Below are 16,466 nucleotides of genomic sequence, written 5' to 3'. Positions count from 1 at the left end.
CTGAGTTCACGTACAGCAGAATATTCACATCTGATCATTGTGAAATGATTGCCTCCTCCAATCTCCACCCACCTCCCACTTCCTCACTCCATCACCCAGAGAATAATGGGCTGCAGTAAACAATGAAAGAAAAAGGTTTTGACATGTGGTCAGCATGGACCAGTTTTTGGTCAGCATGGACCAGTTTGGGCCAAAGGGCCTGTCTCCATGTTATAGAGCTCTATGATTCTATGGCTGTATGTGCTATTGGGCATGGAGAAAAGATACAATAAATTGTAACTAAGAGATGGTCTGATAATGCATAATGAAGCAGGTTAAAATTACACTTTAATATGTGTGAATTGTTTCCTTCCAAATGAAAGACAGTTGTGAGTTTGGATCTTCAGGTCTTTAATAATTTATGTAACATGTACATGCACTTTACTGAAATTGAACTATACAGAAGGCCATGACTTAGCAGCAAATAATGCAGTCCCCTTGTCTAAACTAATTCTGCTATGCCCTTTAATCAACTTGCTCCCAGCTGTTGCATTTGTTTGAGAGGTCACTTTGTAAAAGAACACAGATATTCTGAAGCTCTTACTCTGCTATCTGATCTCACACTAAATGTAATTTAGCTAATTGTGTGATTGAAAATAAACAGTGACCATATGCACATTGTCACTACAAAGTTTCAGATTTTTGTATTGATCAATGCACAGGAAAGCAATGTTGTGTTTTAGATAAACCAAGTAATAACATTAGAAAATAGAAGAAAAAACAAAGTGTATACTGAGAATTGGTCATTAGCTCACCAAACCCACATCCTTAAAATTACTTATTATAAACTGTCCAAATTTAATAATTGCCAATTATTAAATAATGCACACTTTAATGGGGATCTGCTGGAATATAATTTAAACATTGTGTTTTAATCAAAAGATCTGCATAAAATATTGTACTCCATCAAATTAAAGCATTTCAAAATCAATATTCAACAAAACAACGATCAAAAACATTCCTTCAATTACAATAAAACATATAGTATAATGGTGCAATTTATCATAGAATGGGCTGGAAATGATGAATAAGTCAAGTAAGAGCGGTGAATCTCTCTAAAATATAGGCACAAACACCAAAATAATGTGGAGAGGGTGATCATGAAAAGGTTCTAATGAAGAGTCACCAGACTTGAAATGTCAACTCTCCTTTCTCCCCATAGATGCTGCCAGACCTGCTGAGTTTCACCAGTAATTTGTGTTTTTTTAATTCTCTTGTGGAGCATGGGCATCACCAGCTTGCCAGCATTTATTACCCATCTTTAGTTGCCCTAGAGAAGGTGGTGATGAGCTGTCTTCTTAAGCAGCTGCAGTCCATGTGCTGTAGGTAGACTCAGAATGCCCTTATAGAGGGAATTCCAGGGATATGACCCAGTGACAGTGAAGGAACAGCAATATATTTCCAAGTCAGGATGGTGGTATTCCCATGACATTGCTGCCATTGTCCTTCTAGATGGAAGGGTTTGTGGGTTTGGAAGGTACTATCTAAGGATCTTTGGTGAATTTCTTCAGTGCATCTTGTAGATAGCAGCAGTGTGTATTGAATGTCAGTTGTGGAGTGAATGGATGCTTGTGGATATGGTGCCAATCAAGTGGGCTGCTTTATCCTGGATGGTGTCAAGTTTCTTGAGTGTTCTTGGAAATGTACCCACCCATGCAAGTGAGGAGTATTCTGCCACACTCCATACTTGTACCTTGTAGATAGTGGACAAGCTTTGGGAGTCAGGAGGTCAGTTACTCGTCATAGTATTCCTAGTCTCTGACCTGCACTTGTTGCCACTATATTTACATGGGAGGTCTAGTTGATTTTCTGGTCAATTGTAATCCCCATATTGTTGATAGTGGGTGATTCAGTGACAGTAACACAATTGAATGTCCCCAGTAGTTAGATTGTCTGTTATTGGAGATGGTCATTGCTTGGCATTTGTGTGTTACAAATGTTACTTGCCACTTGTCAGCCAAAGCCTGGATATTGTCCAAACCTTGTTCATGCTCTGTGTCAGTATCTGAGGAATCATGAATGGTACTGAACATTGTGGAATCATCGGTCAACATCCCTGACCTTATGTTGGAAAGAAGGTCAATGATGAAGCAGCTGAAGATGGATGGGCCTACGACACTGCCCTGAAGAATTCGTGCAGAGATGTTCTGGAGCTGAGATGACTGACCTCCAACAACCACGGCTATCATCCTATGTGTGTCAAGTGTGACTCCACTCACTGAAGAGTTTGCCCCCTGACTCTCATTGTGTCCAGTTTTGCTAGGGCTCCTTGATGCCACTTTGTATCTTGAAAGGATTACCTGCCATCCTGCCAAAAATATTTTGTATACTCAATACTGCCTTATTCTCCACCTCTAAATTCTGGAATTCCTCTTGCTGTTCCCCCCAAACTCAAATCTATATTTATGGTTGCATGTTTGAGCTAGTAACAGGACATTACCAACATTTCCCTTAATTTAACTATCTAATCTTTTTGCAATCTCCACTGACAAGTATTAGAGAATAAATCCTGGTTCTGGATTCTTGGTCATGATCCAGAAAGGTTTGTTATCAGATGGTGTTTACACATGGGGAGCTGAGAGAAATCCATGGATGTACATTTGGAGGGGTTTCATCACCTGTTTCTTGTCAGAAACCTTTACTGAAGGATGTGGTTCACAAAAAGGTGCAAGATGACAACATCACTGATGATCTGGTATACATCCACATTGGTAATCTGCCTTGGATTAGAATGTGCTTCAGTCACAATTTTCAAATGAATCAATTGAGCCTGCATGGTAATTACTAAGATGTAGATTACCACAATGGGATTGGTGAACCCAAAAGTTCCAAGAGGGAATCCTGAGGTTCTCCAAACATTAGATTTCCAACTCTCTGCAGCCATGCACCATAAGTAGAATATTTACAGAATTCTACATTACTAGTTTTCCTGCAATTTCTTCTTTAATCTCAGAATATGATTTCTGTACTTCTATCCTTACATATACAGTAAGCCATTTTTCAATGATAACACTGTTTTCATCTGGTTCCATCTTTTTGAAGTGACAGTGAAGGACACTCTATGCTTTGAGACCTTTGCATAGATTAGTTTTGAATTTCATTGCCCTGAACAGCCAATGGCATTCTGTTTTCTTTTCTGGGTGGAAAGAGGATTAAAATCAATGCTGAGAGTCAAGGTCAATTTTGTAATGACAACCTCTGTTGACAATGATGCACTGTGACATGCTGTGTCAATGATGCTAACATATTGTATGTTTCCAAGCAATGTCTAAGAATTTGCAGCAATGTATCAGTGACAATATGCACTTTTAGCTTATTATTCACTCTCCTGAGCTCCCCGACCACCTCGTTAACCAACAAGATGATCAGTTTTGAAGAAAATATGCATATAGGTTTACTAATCATTTGTCAGCCCTTTATTTAACCATGAGGGTCATCAGCACCCATTAAATTTCCACAGAATAATAACCTTGTGTGATTGTTCCCCACACCCAGCTCACTAGCTATTGGAAACCAAGGTGAATGACAGTATCCCACTGCTTTTCAGCAGAGTATAGGCCATGAGTCATATCTTCTGAATATATGCCTGAGCTCCCTTCCAGGTAGGGCTACGGCCCATTAAGGTACTAGGAAGTTGTTTTTCTTTTAAAGCTATTTAAAATAACAAATAAGCTCATTTCCCACCTGGAGGATGTTGGGCTAATCATCAAATTAGGCTCTCAGTTCTCTTTGAATGCTGCTCTTGCATCATCCACTAGGGGGTGCATATGACCATTCAGAACCAAAATGACTATTTTTTCCTTCTCCCTTTTCTTCTAACACAGCTCAGGTAGGGTGTCATCAACACAAACCCGGTGCCTCCCACTGCTCTGAAGTATGCCAGTGAATGCAGTAAATTCAGAAAGATCAGCTCTTAGCAATCTCTCAGACTCCACTTTGTATTGTACACCTGTTGAACATTTGCAATAACCTTTTGTCCCATCACATTTCAGTTAAAAAGATACAATGCATTTCAAAGTACTCAAGAAAGAACTAAATAACATACTGACAGGTTGCTCAGTTCAAATGTCCCAGTTGCGTGCTGTGTTTTACAGGGAGGGAGCAGCAGGACTAAACATTGCGTGCAACAACTGCTGTTTACTTCAATTCCCAAATTACTCAAATAAATCCCTCGTGAACATCGGCAATTAAGAAAGTGCTTTTCACCACAAACTCAATCCTATACTTGATAATCCGTTCCGGGTACATGGGGGTGATTTCTTGCATCTTGGCCGTGTTCCTGCTGACTGTGACTACTGTGAAATTAGAATATTAACAGTTCAGTTTTGAGTTGATTATGAGGTTATTGTATTAATTTTGACTGATGCAAGCAAAAGCTTCAAGTAAACCTGGCTATCTGATCTAGAACTATTTAAACAGCTTGTCTTCAGTTGTTTATTTTCAAATTTCAGGAAAGAAGAACTACAATCTCATGGACAGCATTACTGAAGTGGCACACAATTAATATCTTCAAAGAATGAAACAGTGGCACAGTTAGATCTTTATACAGTTTCTTGACAATGAACTAATAATAAGACCTATTTGGCGGTAAAAAAGAAGTTTCAGAATCGAAATTATCCATTGATTCCAGAAAATTTCCCAGATATCCTTACAACCCTCATGGCTCTGGTGCCAATATAATCCATATACATCTAACCTGCCAAAGTAAAAAGTCAAGTTTATTTAAAAAAATCAAAAGGAGATCTTGGTTGGAATTCACACAAGAAAGCAGGGCTCTGCTCACATTCACAATGAATTGTTTTCTTTTGCTATTTCAAAAGTAAGTTATCCATTGAATTATAAATTGCTGCTTTACACACTTATGTTCACCTCTCCTCCAAACACATTTTTCTGTTCTTCGTCCTGTTTTCTCATCATCAGTGATATTTTTCAGATCTTATGAAAATGCATCAAAACCAATCAAGTGGATGTCATTTCTGACTAATCTGTACTACCATAGCTACTCTCAGCTGGAACAGTGCAATGGGCACTGAAAGGTCTGAGCCAAGAATAGCAAGAATATCTGGTAGACAAGCAGGAGGCTGGAAAAACACAGCAGGCCAGGCAGCATCAGGAGATGGAGAAATCAGGAAGATCTTGATCAGACAGGCTGATCAGAATGGGCTGAGAAGTGGCAGATGGAGTTTAATTTAGATAAACACGAGGTGCTGCATTTTGGAAAAGCAAATCAGAGCAGGACCTATACACTTAATGGTAAGGTCCTAGAGAGTGTTGCTGAACAAAGAGACCTTGGAGTGCAGGTTCATAGCTCCTTGAAAATAGAGTCACAGGTAGATAGGATAGTGAAGAAGGTGTTTGGTATGCTTTCCTTTATTGGTCAGGGTATTGAGTAGAGGAGTTGAGAAGTCATGTTGCAGTTGTACAGGACATTGGTTAGGCCATGTTTGGAATATTGCGTGCAATTCTGGTCTCCTTCCTATTGAAATGATGTTGTAAAACTGGAAAGGGTTCAGAAAAGATTTACAAGGATGTTGCCAGCATTGGAGGATTTGAGCTATAAGGAGAGGTTGAATAGGCTAGGGCTGTTTTCCCTGAAGCTTTGGAGGCCGGGGGGTGACCTTATAGAGGTTTATAAAATTATGAGGGGTATGGATAGGATAAATAGGCAAAGTCTTTTCCCTGGGGTGTGGGAGTCCAAAGCTAGAGGACTTAGGTTTTGGGTGAAAGGAGAAAGATATAAAAGGGTCCTAAGGGGCAACTTTTTCACGCAGAGGGTGGTACATGTATGGAATGAGCTGCCAGAGGAAGTGATAGAGTCATGTACAGTTGCAACATTTAAAAGGTATTAGATTAGATTAGATTACTTACAGTGTGGAAACAGGCCCTTCGGCCCAACAAGTCCACACCGCCCCGCCGAAGCGCAACCCACCCACACCCCTACATCTACCCCTTACCTAACACTACGGGCAATTTAGCATGGCCAATTCACCTGACCTGCACATCTTTGGACTGTGGGAGGAAACCGGAGCACCCGGAGGAAACCCACGCAGACACGGGGAGAATGTGCAAACTCCACACAGTCAGTCGCCTGAGGCGGGAATTAAACCCGGGTCTCTGACGCTGCGAGGCAGCAGTGCTAACCACTGTACCACCGTGCCGCCCACTAATCTGGATGCGTATATGAATAAGAATGGATTAAAGGGATATGGGCCAAGTGCTGGCAAATTATGTTGGGATATTTGGTCAGCATGGATGAGTTGGACCACAGGGTATGTTTCCGTGCTGTGCATCTCTATTACCATCTGACTGTAAGTTAATGTTTCAGGTGTAAGCTTTCTTCAGTATGGCAAAAATATCTGGCAGGTTCAACTATGTCATCTCTCCTGCTTGAATGGTCCACTGCCATTTTCTGTCTAACCTTGACAGGATTGGCTGACAAGCGCACAGAATCATATTCTAGCTCAAGACAGTAGCTTCCAGAGAGTCGAGAAATATGAAGAGAAAAGTTGATATATTTTCTCAGCATTGTTTGCATTTGATATATTTGATACCACAACAGTCAAGATTTTTGAATATATTCAATTAAAGCAGAATATATTAAATTAATTCTGCATATTTGATATATAAAATTTAACCATATGCCATATGATTACTATGATTGAATGCCTTTTTTTTTCCTTTCTGGCCTATTTGAGTGCATGTCCTGTAGCCTGATGAGAGGTCACAGTAAGGTCAAATCAATGTTATCTGAATCTGCAAATACAAAGGATGAGGTATTCTGATTTCGGAATTTTTAATACAAGGAGCAATAACCTATTTAAAAGTACCAGCTTGAAAATCCAAAAGAGGTCAAACCAAATGAGGAAGATACACTGCAAACTCATTCTTAGAATGCTGGTTGGAAATAGGAAAATAATATACTGGCCCTCATTCTCTTCCAGTCCCACTTAGAGAGCAGAATTAGCCCTTAACAGCAAGATTAGCAATTACTTGGCCTTCATGAGAAGGATTGGCAAGGCTGTAATTTGGAACTCTGACTTGAATATTGAATGAAATTCAAAGGAGAAAAAAGTTTCACTGTTTATTTTAACAGCCTTTGTTTTTAGAAATGTCCTCATCAGCTGTACAACAAGAATAATCTTTCAGCCTTGTGGCAAGATTTCCTCAGGATAGCTATCACCATGCCAACCATCTTGATGCATCTGATATCTAATTCTAGATATGGGTACTACCAGCAATCATTAACCAGGAACTTTGGCAATGGTCCAATCCCATTGTGAGGCTGACTGTTTCTCCTGGATGTCCAATCCCATCCTTGAATCAAACCTCCATCTCAGTCTGGTCCTGGATCATGATGTGAGCTGGTATGAGCACAATGGTTGAACACCTATGAATCCAATCCAGAAAAGATAGTTGGACACATCCTAAATGCCACAAGCTTAACTTTATGGATTTTGGTCCTGGGAGAAAAGATTGAATCCTGGGCCACATGCTAGCAAATGGAACTAGATTAGTTTAGAAAATCTGGTCAGCATGAACAAGTTGGATCAAAGGTTCTGTTTCAGTGCTGTACATCTCTATGACTCTATGTATCTCCTGGGATTCTGGAGGACTGTGTTGAAGCAGAAGGTGACCAGAGCTCTGAGGTATAAGAATGAGTGTGATAGATTGTGATAGAGTGTGAATTGTGATAGATGTCCCCCCAGCCTGCATTTTCTAAGCAATTCTTCTTCAATCCCTTCTTGTTACTTGCTGATACTTAACAGTGTATTTTATATTATCTTTAGCCCACTTCATATGACTTTGTGCTTTTCAGGTGTGTGTACACCATTGAAATCTCATAAACTGCCCTTGAGCAAACTAACAATTAACTGTAAATCTCCAAATCACACCCAGATTTTCATTTGACCATCAAGATAAACATTCTTCACTTTGTAGGCACAGTCCTTGTATTTGTGGAACTTCTAAAATATTTATAATGACTTGCCCATTTCATATCTCATTAAGGTATTTCTGATGTGATTCTGGTGTCCTGTAAATAATTAAACTAGGTAAATTCCAGTAATCCCACATTCTCAAGAATGAACTGCACTTATTGAGCATGCCTATTGGACAATCAAGATTAAATACGTACTGCTCTGCTTAGAAAGCCACTTTGATAGTGTACAGAAATTATTTGTGGTATTAATTTATTTTTGGTCAGCCAGCTGCCCAACTAATGCCTCAGTGAATCATTCCAGACAAGTGAACTCAATTTTCTTGGTGAGTATATATAGAATATTCTAAAGAGCATTTCAAATGTTATAGAAGGGTGTGGGGTGTTAGCTCTGTTAGTTAGGTATGATGCTCAAGAAAGTTTGATATAAAATAAAGCCAACAGTATGGGTTTGATCCATGGACTGCCTGTGGGAGTTCATGGAAGCCTTACCTCCTCTCCTTACCCATGTCTATAAAGGTTTACCCTCAAGCTATGCATTACCAATTAACTGATTGTGTCTCTGTAATGGAGAGATGTGTATGGTCTTTTTGTGGATTATATCTCCTTACTGTTGTAGGGGACCATGCCTGTGAATTTGCACATCACTAAGCCCGGAAACAACTTTAGCTAATCTGACTTATTAGCGATTGAGGCATGACTGTTGGTCATTACACCAGAACTTCCTCTTCAAATAGTGCCATGGAACATTTTACATCCACATGAGCAGACAAATAGATTAACAACTCACCCAAAAGCTGGCTCCCCAACAGTGTGGCAATCCCTCAGTACTTCACTGAAATGTTAGTCGAGATTATTTACTCTAGTCTTTGCAGAGTGAATGAGTGGAGGCTGACACTTCATAAAATCAGGAGCAATTTGACTTTCTTCTGTGGTTTTAAAACACTTTCTATATATTCTATTTCATTTGGTGCAGACAGTTTGGAATGATGAGATAAGATGATTTTATTGAAACATGTATGGCCCTGGAAGGACGTGATAGAGTGAATGCTGCACAATATGTTGTCCACCACCACTAACAAACTAAAATCCCGGAATCACACCCAGTTTCTCATTTGGACATCATGGTGGCATTCTTCAATTTGTAGGCACAGTCTTTGGTTTTGTGGAATGAATGAAACATTGCCATTGTTGACTACTCCTACTTCAAATTGATAAACATAAAATATAACGACTTGTGCATTAAACTGAAAATCTTATCTTAAACGTTCCCTTTTCACTTTGTTTACACCTGAAAGTTATTGGCAACTCTTAAAGATTTAGTCACTTTCCTGGACAAATAAAAGGTCTGCCACAGGCCTCTGAAATTCACTTTGATTCCTTCTCAGTGTTCTACCTCTTTTCCAAAGTATGAAATTTCACTGGAATTCTTCCATTACCTTTTAGCTCTGTACCTCCAGTTTCTCTTCAGAACTTTATGACTATGGATTTCTCAGCTCAAATTTAGGCTTCATTAGGCTTCGTTGCATTTATCAGTGTGGGCATTGCAGAATAAGCCAGTATTTATTACCCATCCCTACTTGTCCTGGAATGGTGATGATGAACTTCCCTCTTGAAATGTTTCAGTCCTTGATGTGTCGGGTCACTCACAATACAGTCAGGAAGGGATTTCCAAGATTTTGACCCAGCAACAGTGAAGAAATTGTCGTAGTCACGACGATATGTGGCTTGGGTGGGACTTTGCAGGCGGTGGTGTTCCCATGAATCTACTGTCCCTGTCCTTCTAGATGATTGACGTCATGGGAACTAAGGTGCATTTGGAGTCTTGGATAAATTGCTGCATTGCCTATAGTAACAGTGGTTAATTGAGTTGTCCTTGGTAAATTCTTAGATTAATTAACCTTTAGCATCAACATCAATCATTGTGACTCTGGGACCCTCCGGATCATTTCTATTTCTACTACAGTCAGAGGAATTTTCCTCTGACTTACTGTCTACAAAATTTCCTGATTAAATGAAGGCAGTCGGCCTTTCGCCCTTCTAACTCTGACCTTATAATGTACACACAAATCCTATTGAACTGCCATTATTTGAGGTACTCCAGCATCATCTAAAGGCCAGCATTTAAATTACTCTTGCAAATGTAATCATCCAAAACTAAAAATCACCTCTAAAATATTAATAAAATCTGGATGACTGTAACAACTGATAAATTCAAAATTGAATGCAGCATCTGCCTTTTATACTCAGAAGCAGGCACTAATTACCAATATGAAATCTCTCGTCCTTTACTGCTCCTTTTTGGTTGTTCCTGCTGAGTCCATGTTCTCTCCACAAGACCAAATTTGGCTAATATCTGATGATTCTAGTGGCAGAAATGCACCTGGCAGTCAGACCAATGTGATAGCTGTCTGCCAGATGCCTCTATGCATAAGCCAAGAGCTTCCTCACCTTATTTTCATGCTCACAATATCTTGGATTAGGAAATCACATGATTTATTGTGTTTTTGTTTTTGTCAAGAGCTCGTCCAATTCACTTTTGCTTTTAGTGAGTTTGGCAGCGATCATGAGAGACAGAATAATTAATTTTATGTGTCAAATCAGAAATTATTTCTGTACACAAGGAAAGAAAAAGGAAAATGCAATTATAGAACACCTTTCGCAACATTGCAAAGCCAAGTAAGCATTTTTAAATTGTAATCACTTTTGTAATGTGAGGGAACACAGAAGCAAATTGCTCACAGCAAGGACCATAAGCAGCAATGAAGTAAGAGACCAGATCATTTGCTTTTGTGACCTTGATTGAGGGATGACTTCTCACCAGGAAACAAGGGAGAACACTGCTTCTTCTCAAATAATGCCAACGGGTATTTTAAATCTATCTGAAAGGGCAGCAGGAAACCAAGGTTGCACATCTCCTCCAAAAGATTGACCCTCAAACACTGTACTGCAGCACCCTCTTAGTATTGTACTGATATCCCTGAACTAAGACTTGAACACATTATCTTTTAACTAAAAGAGGAAAGTTTCTTCACTGAACCAAGGCTGACATATCCATTAATACCATCACACATTAACGTGTTTAGTATGTTCCAATAGCATAATAGTGGTATACTGGGAAGGGTGAAAGCTGCATACCTGGCCCAGAAAATACAGCAGGTAACAGCTGTGGAGCCTGAACATTAACCAGTTTGTTCATTTTTGTTCGTGGGGGGAAGGGGGTGGAGCAGATGTTTTGCACATTATGTGTGACAACAAGTTACATTGAGTGATGTCAGCAATAAACAACAGCTTCATTCACATAATGCCTTTAATAAAGGAAAAATCCCAAGGTGATGCAAAAAGAAACAGGCTGAGCCAAAGCTGGAGGTAAGAGGTGGAGTAATCAAAATGCCCAAAGAAGTTGATTTTTAGGGAGAGACTTTAGGGCAGCAAGAAAAGAGGAGGCAGACACCTTAATGGAGCAAATCCCAGAGAGATGGGGGCAAAGGTGACTGAAGCTAATTGTCAGGTGAAGAGTCCTCCCAGAGGCACAGATTTTGGAATGGGGAATATAGGGTTATAGCTGAAGTTGCAATCAATCTAATTCATCCTAAGAAGGGAGCTGCAGAGATAATTTACATCAATGATGAGGATACAAAGTTACACTTGGGAATAGAAAACAATGACCAGTCTTCTAATTAGTTGGACTAATTTATGACTAGGTTTAGTTGGAGGACAGATCTCACAAAGCCACCACAGACAAACTACCGTGAACTGAGGCCAGCACAAATCAGATAAACATGACATGACAGCAGATCTCCTGATGTGAGTGCTAAATTATGCTTAACAAATGCTAGATATTAGGCAGTGACATAGAGAAGTTGAGAGAAGTGGAGGAATGGTAGAGGAAATATGTGACATATGCTGTCACCAAGCGATTGTTTCCAGATGAGGAAGAGGAGGCCAATAATAATTCTGCAGAGGATATCAAGTTTTGCAAGAAACCATCACCAGTAACATTGATGAAGGTGAAGAATGAATTAGGACAGGAGCACTGCCTGAAGGACCCCTGAGTACATGATAAAAAAACAGGCAGAAATATCACAAAGTTTGCCTGATATCCGGAAGCTATAGATTCATTTGATCTACAGATTAACTCCGTTTAACTTGAGGTCCGTATGAGAAAGAGACAAAATTGTTAAATAGAGGTGAATTTATCATCAAGATACAGTTTTGAGAAAAATTTGAAATCCAGTGCTTGAGAATTAATTGATTTTTATACAGCATTCTGAAATTCTAATGTAACCTTCATGCCATTCTTAAAGACAGTGCTAAGGAAGTTGCCACATTTTTGATTCTCGGTTTAGTGCACGGTTGGAAGTATTTTCTCATTATTGCATTAGATCCTAATGATGGAAAAAGATGAAATACATCTTTGTGATAAACTCAGAAAAGTTAACTTTCTTTTATGTTCATTGTGATGAATTATATTGAATTTATATAAAATTCTACATGATCCAACATCGCAGCATGTTAGAGTGAGCATTCTCGTTGAATATTTAGCTGTCAGCTGTTCCATTCTCCAATGTCCTCGAAAACAGAACTCTAATTTCTTTCAACACATTCAGCTCTTAATAATGTGGGAAATCAGAGAGCAGTGCACAATTTAGATTGCTTGCCACAGTTATTTCTTATGCCAATTCTTCACTGTTAAGCACACTCTCAAAATCTCACGGCACACAGTTCACAGTCTGGCATCTCTGCAGCTTTGAACGATTACTTTTATGCGATAACCAATAATTTCAAATTCTACAACAGTTAAGTTAAATGTCAGCTTTCAAATATTTACCATTACGATTCAAACATCTGCCGATTGACTATATGCAGAACTCTTAACCAGAGATAGGATGGAATAACACATAATCGTGGAAAAAAAGAGGTCTACAGTGCAGAAAAAGGCCCTTTGTGCCTGAAGTCTGTGATGGTCAGAAACAACCACCTAACTATTCTAATCCCATTTACAAGTAATCCAATCTCCAAGGAAACTCTATGGATATTGACCACAATGAGTTAATAATGAGAAATCTATTTGAGACACAAGATGGTAAGTGTTGGGGATTTGAGAATGTTACTCCATACTGCCACCTAGTGACCATACCTATGATATACCATGACAGATGACAGCAAAATTCAATGTAAAAATATACCAATTTATAATGTAAATACTGACAGGAGTTATGAATGTCATTTTAGGAAATAGAGTTCGAAGCAGGAGGTTTGCTACACAGGTTTGTTCTAATAACAAAAAGGTAACTAGGAATTTTAGCAAAACTTCAAATGCTTCTGCCAAACTATGCAATTTCAAAGAAAACAATGTTAAATTAACACTCCCAGGAGTTCCATATCGGCTGGACAATAGGCCTGAGCTATGAGTCCAATTATTGCTATCTTCAAATGCCGGTTTTAATATTAAAAACCCTGTGGTATTCTGATCAGTGGATAAGAAAGGGGGCGCCTGGAGCTCTCAAATAGTTAGAGACCAATGCTCGTTTATTATGGCCAAAGGTTTCTTGCGGAAAGGTCTGGGAAAACTCTTGCCAAATTCAGCAGCAGAGAAATCTCTGGGGATTGTTGAGGATTACAGATTTTAGAGCTGCTGAACAAGATTTCGATGCTGAAACCAGATAGAGTGTTGAAACTGGGGGGTACTGATTTACCGAATTCATACAGTTGCACGGATTGAGTCCTAAACTACTAATGTCATCGCAACTGCACTCCACAGTGTTTAGTCAGGCCAAGTGTCAATACATGAGGTTTTCAGCACCACGGAGAGATCCCTAGCTTTGCTCAGTAAATACTGTATGTGACTAAATTGGCACCAACAGTATGTGGTAACCAATAGATCAATATCGTGTACATCACAGCCTGTTTAGTGCATATTTGTGGAGCAAGCCAATTATCTGCCAAAACGTCGCACTTTATTTGCAAATTCTCACTGCAGATAAATTAGCCTGTGATTTGGAGCCCTCAGTTAAGGTTTACCGCTCTCTGTATAGGGGAGGGAGGAATAGCCCGCTTACGCAAAGCATTTGCTCAAAGTTTCAGATTTAATCAGAATAACAAGTAAAACAAAAATGCTTTCGGTTTCACTCTCTGCTGCCTTGGCCAGTAAAGTGAACAAGTTTTTTGTTTTGTGATAGACTTGTTTCAGAGCTCCAGCTGTTTTTATAATGAAGTTAGTCTTTCGATCTGTGGGGGCTTTATTAGCGTGGCACCGCCAAGGTTTTAAGCACTTTCAACGAGCTTTGCACAACCATCGATTGTGCCACTGTATAAATCTATACCATTGTTTAAGCAGAGGGAACGTTTCTGCCACAGTAACAATCTAACAGAAATCTGTCCGGAATATTCAAGGAGGGAGCGGACCCTGATACCGTCTCAGCAAGAGGCTGACGAGACCCCGTTAGTTTCTCGGGCAATTCAAACGAGCAGAACTTCCGACTAGGTTTAACATGACAAAGGGAAAGAACTGCAGATGTTGGAAATCAAAACAAGAACAGAAATTGCTGGAAACACTCTGCAAGTCTAGCAGCATCTGTGCAGTAAAAACAGCGTTGACGGAGAGCTGCGGGTAAATCTTGTCATCGGCATATCTGACCTGAATAAGGACATGTCGCCGGGTTCAGTCCGGAAACACATTATCTTCACCTTTCTCTCATTTAAATCAACTCTCCGACTAAAAATCTCTTTCAGTTCAACGCTTAATAGTTTTCCTACTGGTGCCTTTCAGAATTCCAGTGAGGATTTAATAACTTCTTTCATACAGTTACACCTTCAAAGTGAACTCTGGAACCTCATTCACTTACCCAGCAAAAGAACTAGCTTCAACAAAACATAAACCGATCCGAGGCGAGTGTCCATGGCAGCAGCAGCAGCAGCAGCAGCAGATTTATCTTTTTGGTGCTAACCCGTTGGAAGCCAAATGCCACGTTAAATAATTTAAAAATAATCCCCTGAAAGCTTCCAGGAGCTGGGATTGGAAGGAGGGATGAGCCCAGAACCACGCCTCCTGCCAGCAGTTTCTGCACTGAGCTCTCCAGGGATGGGACCTTTCACGTAATAACCGCCCGGCCGCCGGATTAAAAACTCAGTGATTTCGTTTGGCTGCCGATGTGAAATCCGCCCTGTTGAGGGATTTAATGCGACTCGCCTGGCTCACGGTTTATCTCTGGGCTGAATTTTCAACTTTGTGGCAACGCTTTGAACGAGCTGGTTCCTGAAAGCGAGCCGAGGGACTTGTCTGTGAAAGCAGTTGCTGCTGCTCTCTGCTTTCTTAGGGGGCGAGAGGTCACTGCTGGCAACAGACTTCCCACATCAAAGTGATAATTAATCTATTGCTTTATTACTGTTGTCTTTAAGTTGCTTTGGACTTAATTTCACCATTAAATTCTGCCTACGAACGTGGGCAGGGGTAAGTGGCAGGGAGTTCTCCAAGTAACTGATCCTCCTGAGGACAGACCCAGTGAGGACCAGAGGCTGGTGCAGTCCTGGTGCCTGTTTAGCTACATCTCACCAACCACCTCCCCCGCGAAGGTTCAGGCCGTTCAAATTGACTGCAAACTGGTTTTATTTACATCTCCAGTCAGCATTTCCTAAATCTCCGTTGGATTCTTTTGTCTGGTAGCCATTCCCTATGGCTGCATGCAGTAAGCGAGATGGGATAGACAGTAAAGTCACCAAGCTCTGGACCTGTGGGCAAGCGCTGCCTAGGTCAGTATTCATTACCCATTCCCTAATGCCTTTGAAAAGAAGGCATTAAGAACTTGCAAGTAGTGCTCCCCTGGCATCCGCTGCATTTATCCTTCTAGGTGGTAGAGGTTGTAGGTTTGGAAAATGTGGGTCCTTAATGCAGTGCATCTTGTAAGTGGTAAACGTTACACTGCATGTCAATAGTAAAGTCAGTAAATATTAAAAAGATTTGATAGGGTATCAAGCTGGCTGCTTTATCCTGCATGATGTCAAACTTTTTGAATCTTATTGGATCTACGCCCATTCCATCACATTGCTGTAGATGGTGGTCAGGCTTCGAGAAGCCATGACGTGAACTGTTTGTCACAAAATTTCAAGGCGTTGCCTGCTCCTGTAATCATAATATTCAGTTTTTGGTTAATAGCAACTCTCAGGATGTTGATAGTGAGGCATTCAATGATGGCAATGCCATTAAATGTCACAGAGAGCTGGCTGGAGTTTCTTCTGTTGGAGATGATTTCCTGGCACTTGTATGATGCAAATGTTATTTTTGGTTGTAACCAATAAGTAGTTCCACTGTTCCGTTTTGAAGTAGTGACATGGATCCGTTTATGTCCACTTCAGGGCATAACATCTTGCTGCTAACATCTCATTAACCAAGAGAATTAAAGTGCTTTCCGGATCTTTACTGTCTCCAGAAATTAACGGGGGGGGGGGGGGGGGGTCGGAAGGAGAGACGAAGAAAGGGTAGGGGGTAAAG

At 40.1% G+C, this 16,466-nt stretch overlaps 1 protein-coding gene across 3 annotated transcripts in view; it reads right to left on the bottom strand.

Moving 5' to 3' along the window:
• Positions 1-14,982, bottom strand: part of nrn1la (neuritin 1-like a) — a 35,645-nt gene extending 20,663 nt beyond the window's left edge. The window contains exon 1 of one of the 3 annotated variants that reach the window (XM_043707472.1): positions 14,824-14,982. In XM_043707472.1, coding sequence (XP_043563407.1) covers positions 14,824-14,878 — 55 coding nt within the window. In that variant the 5' untranslated portion in view covers positions 14,879-14,982. Of the gene's footprint in view, positions 1-4,084; positions 4,161-14,823 lie in introns of those variants that run through there. The other 2 variants (XM_043707473.1, XM_043707474.1) reach the window with 2 other exon arrangements.
• Between the last annotated feature and the right edge of the window lie 1,484 nt (positions 14,983-16,466).

The sequence above is a fragment of the Chiloscyllium plagiosum genome, chromosome 17, assembly GCF_004010195.1.
Source record: "Chiloscyllium plagiosum isolate BGI_BamShark_2017 chromosome 17, ASM401019v2, whole genome shotgun sequence".
In the NCBI taxonomy this organism is placed as follows: domain Eukaryota; kingdom Metazoa; phylum Chordata; class Chondrichthyes; order Orectolobiformes; family Hemiscylliidae; genus Chiloscyllium; species Chiloscyllium plagiosum.
This window is presented reverse-complemented; position numbering and strand designations above follow the sequence as displayed.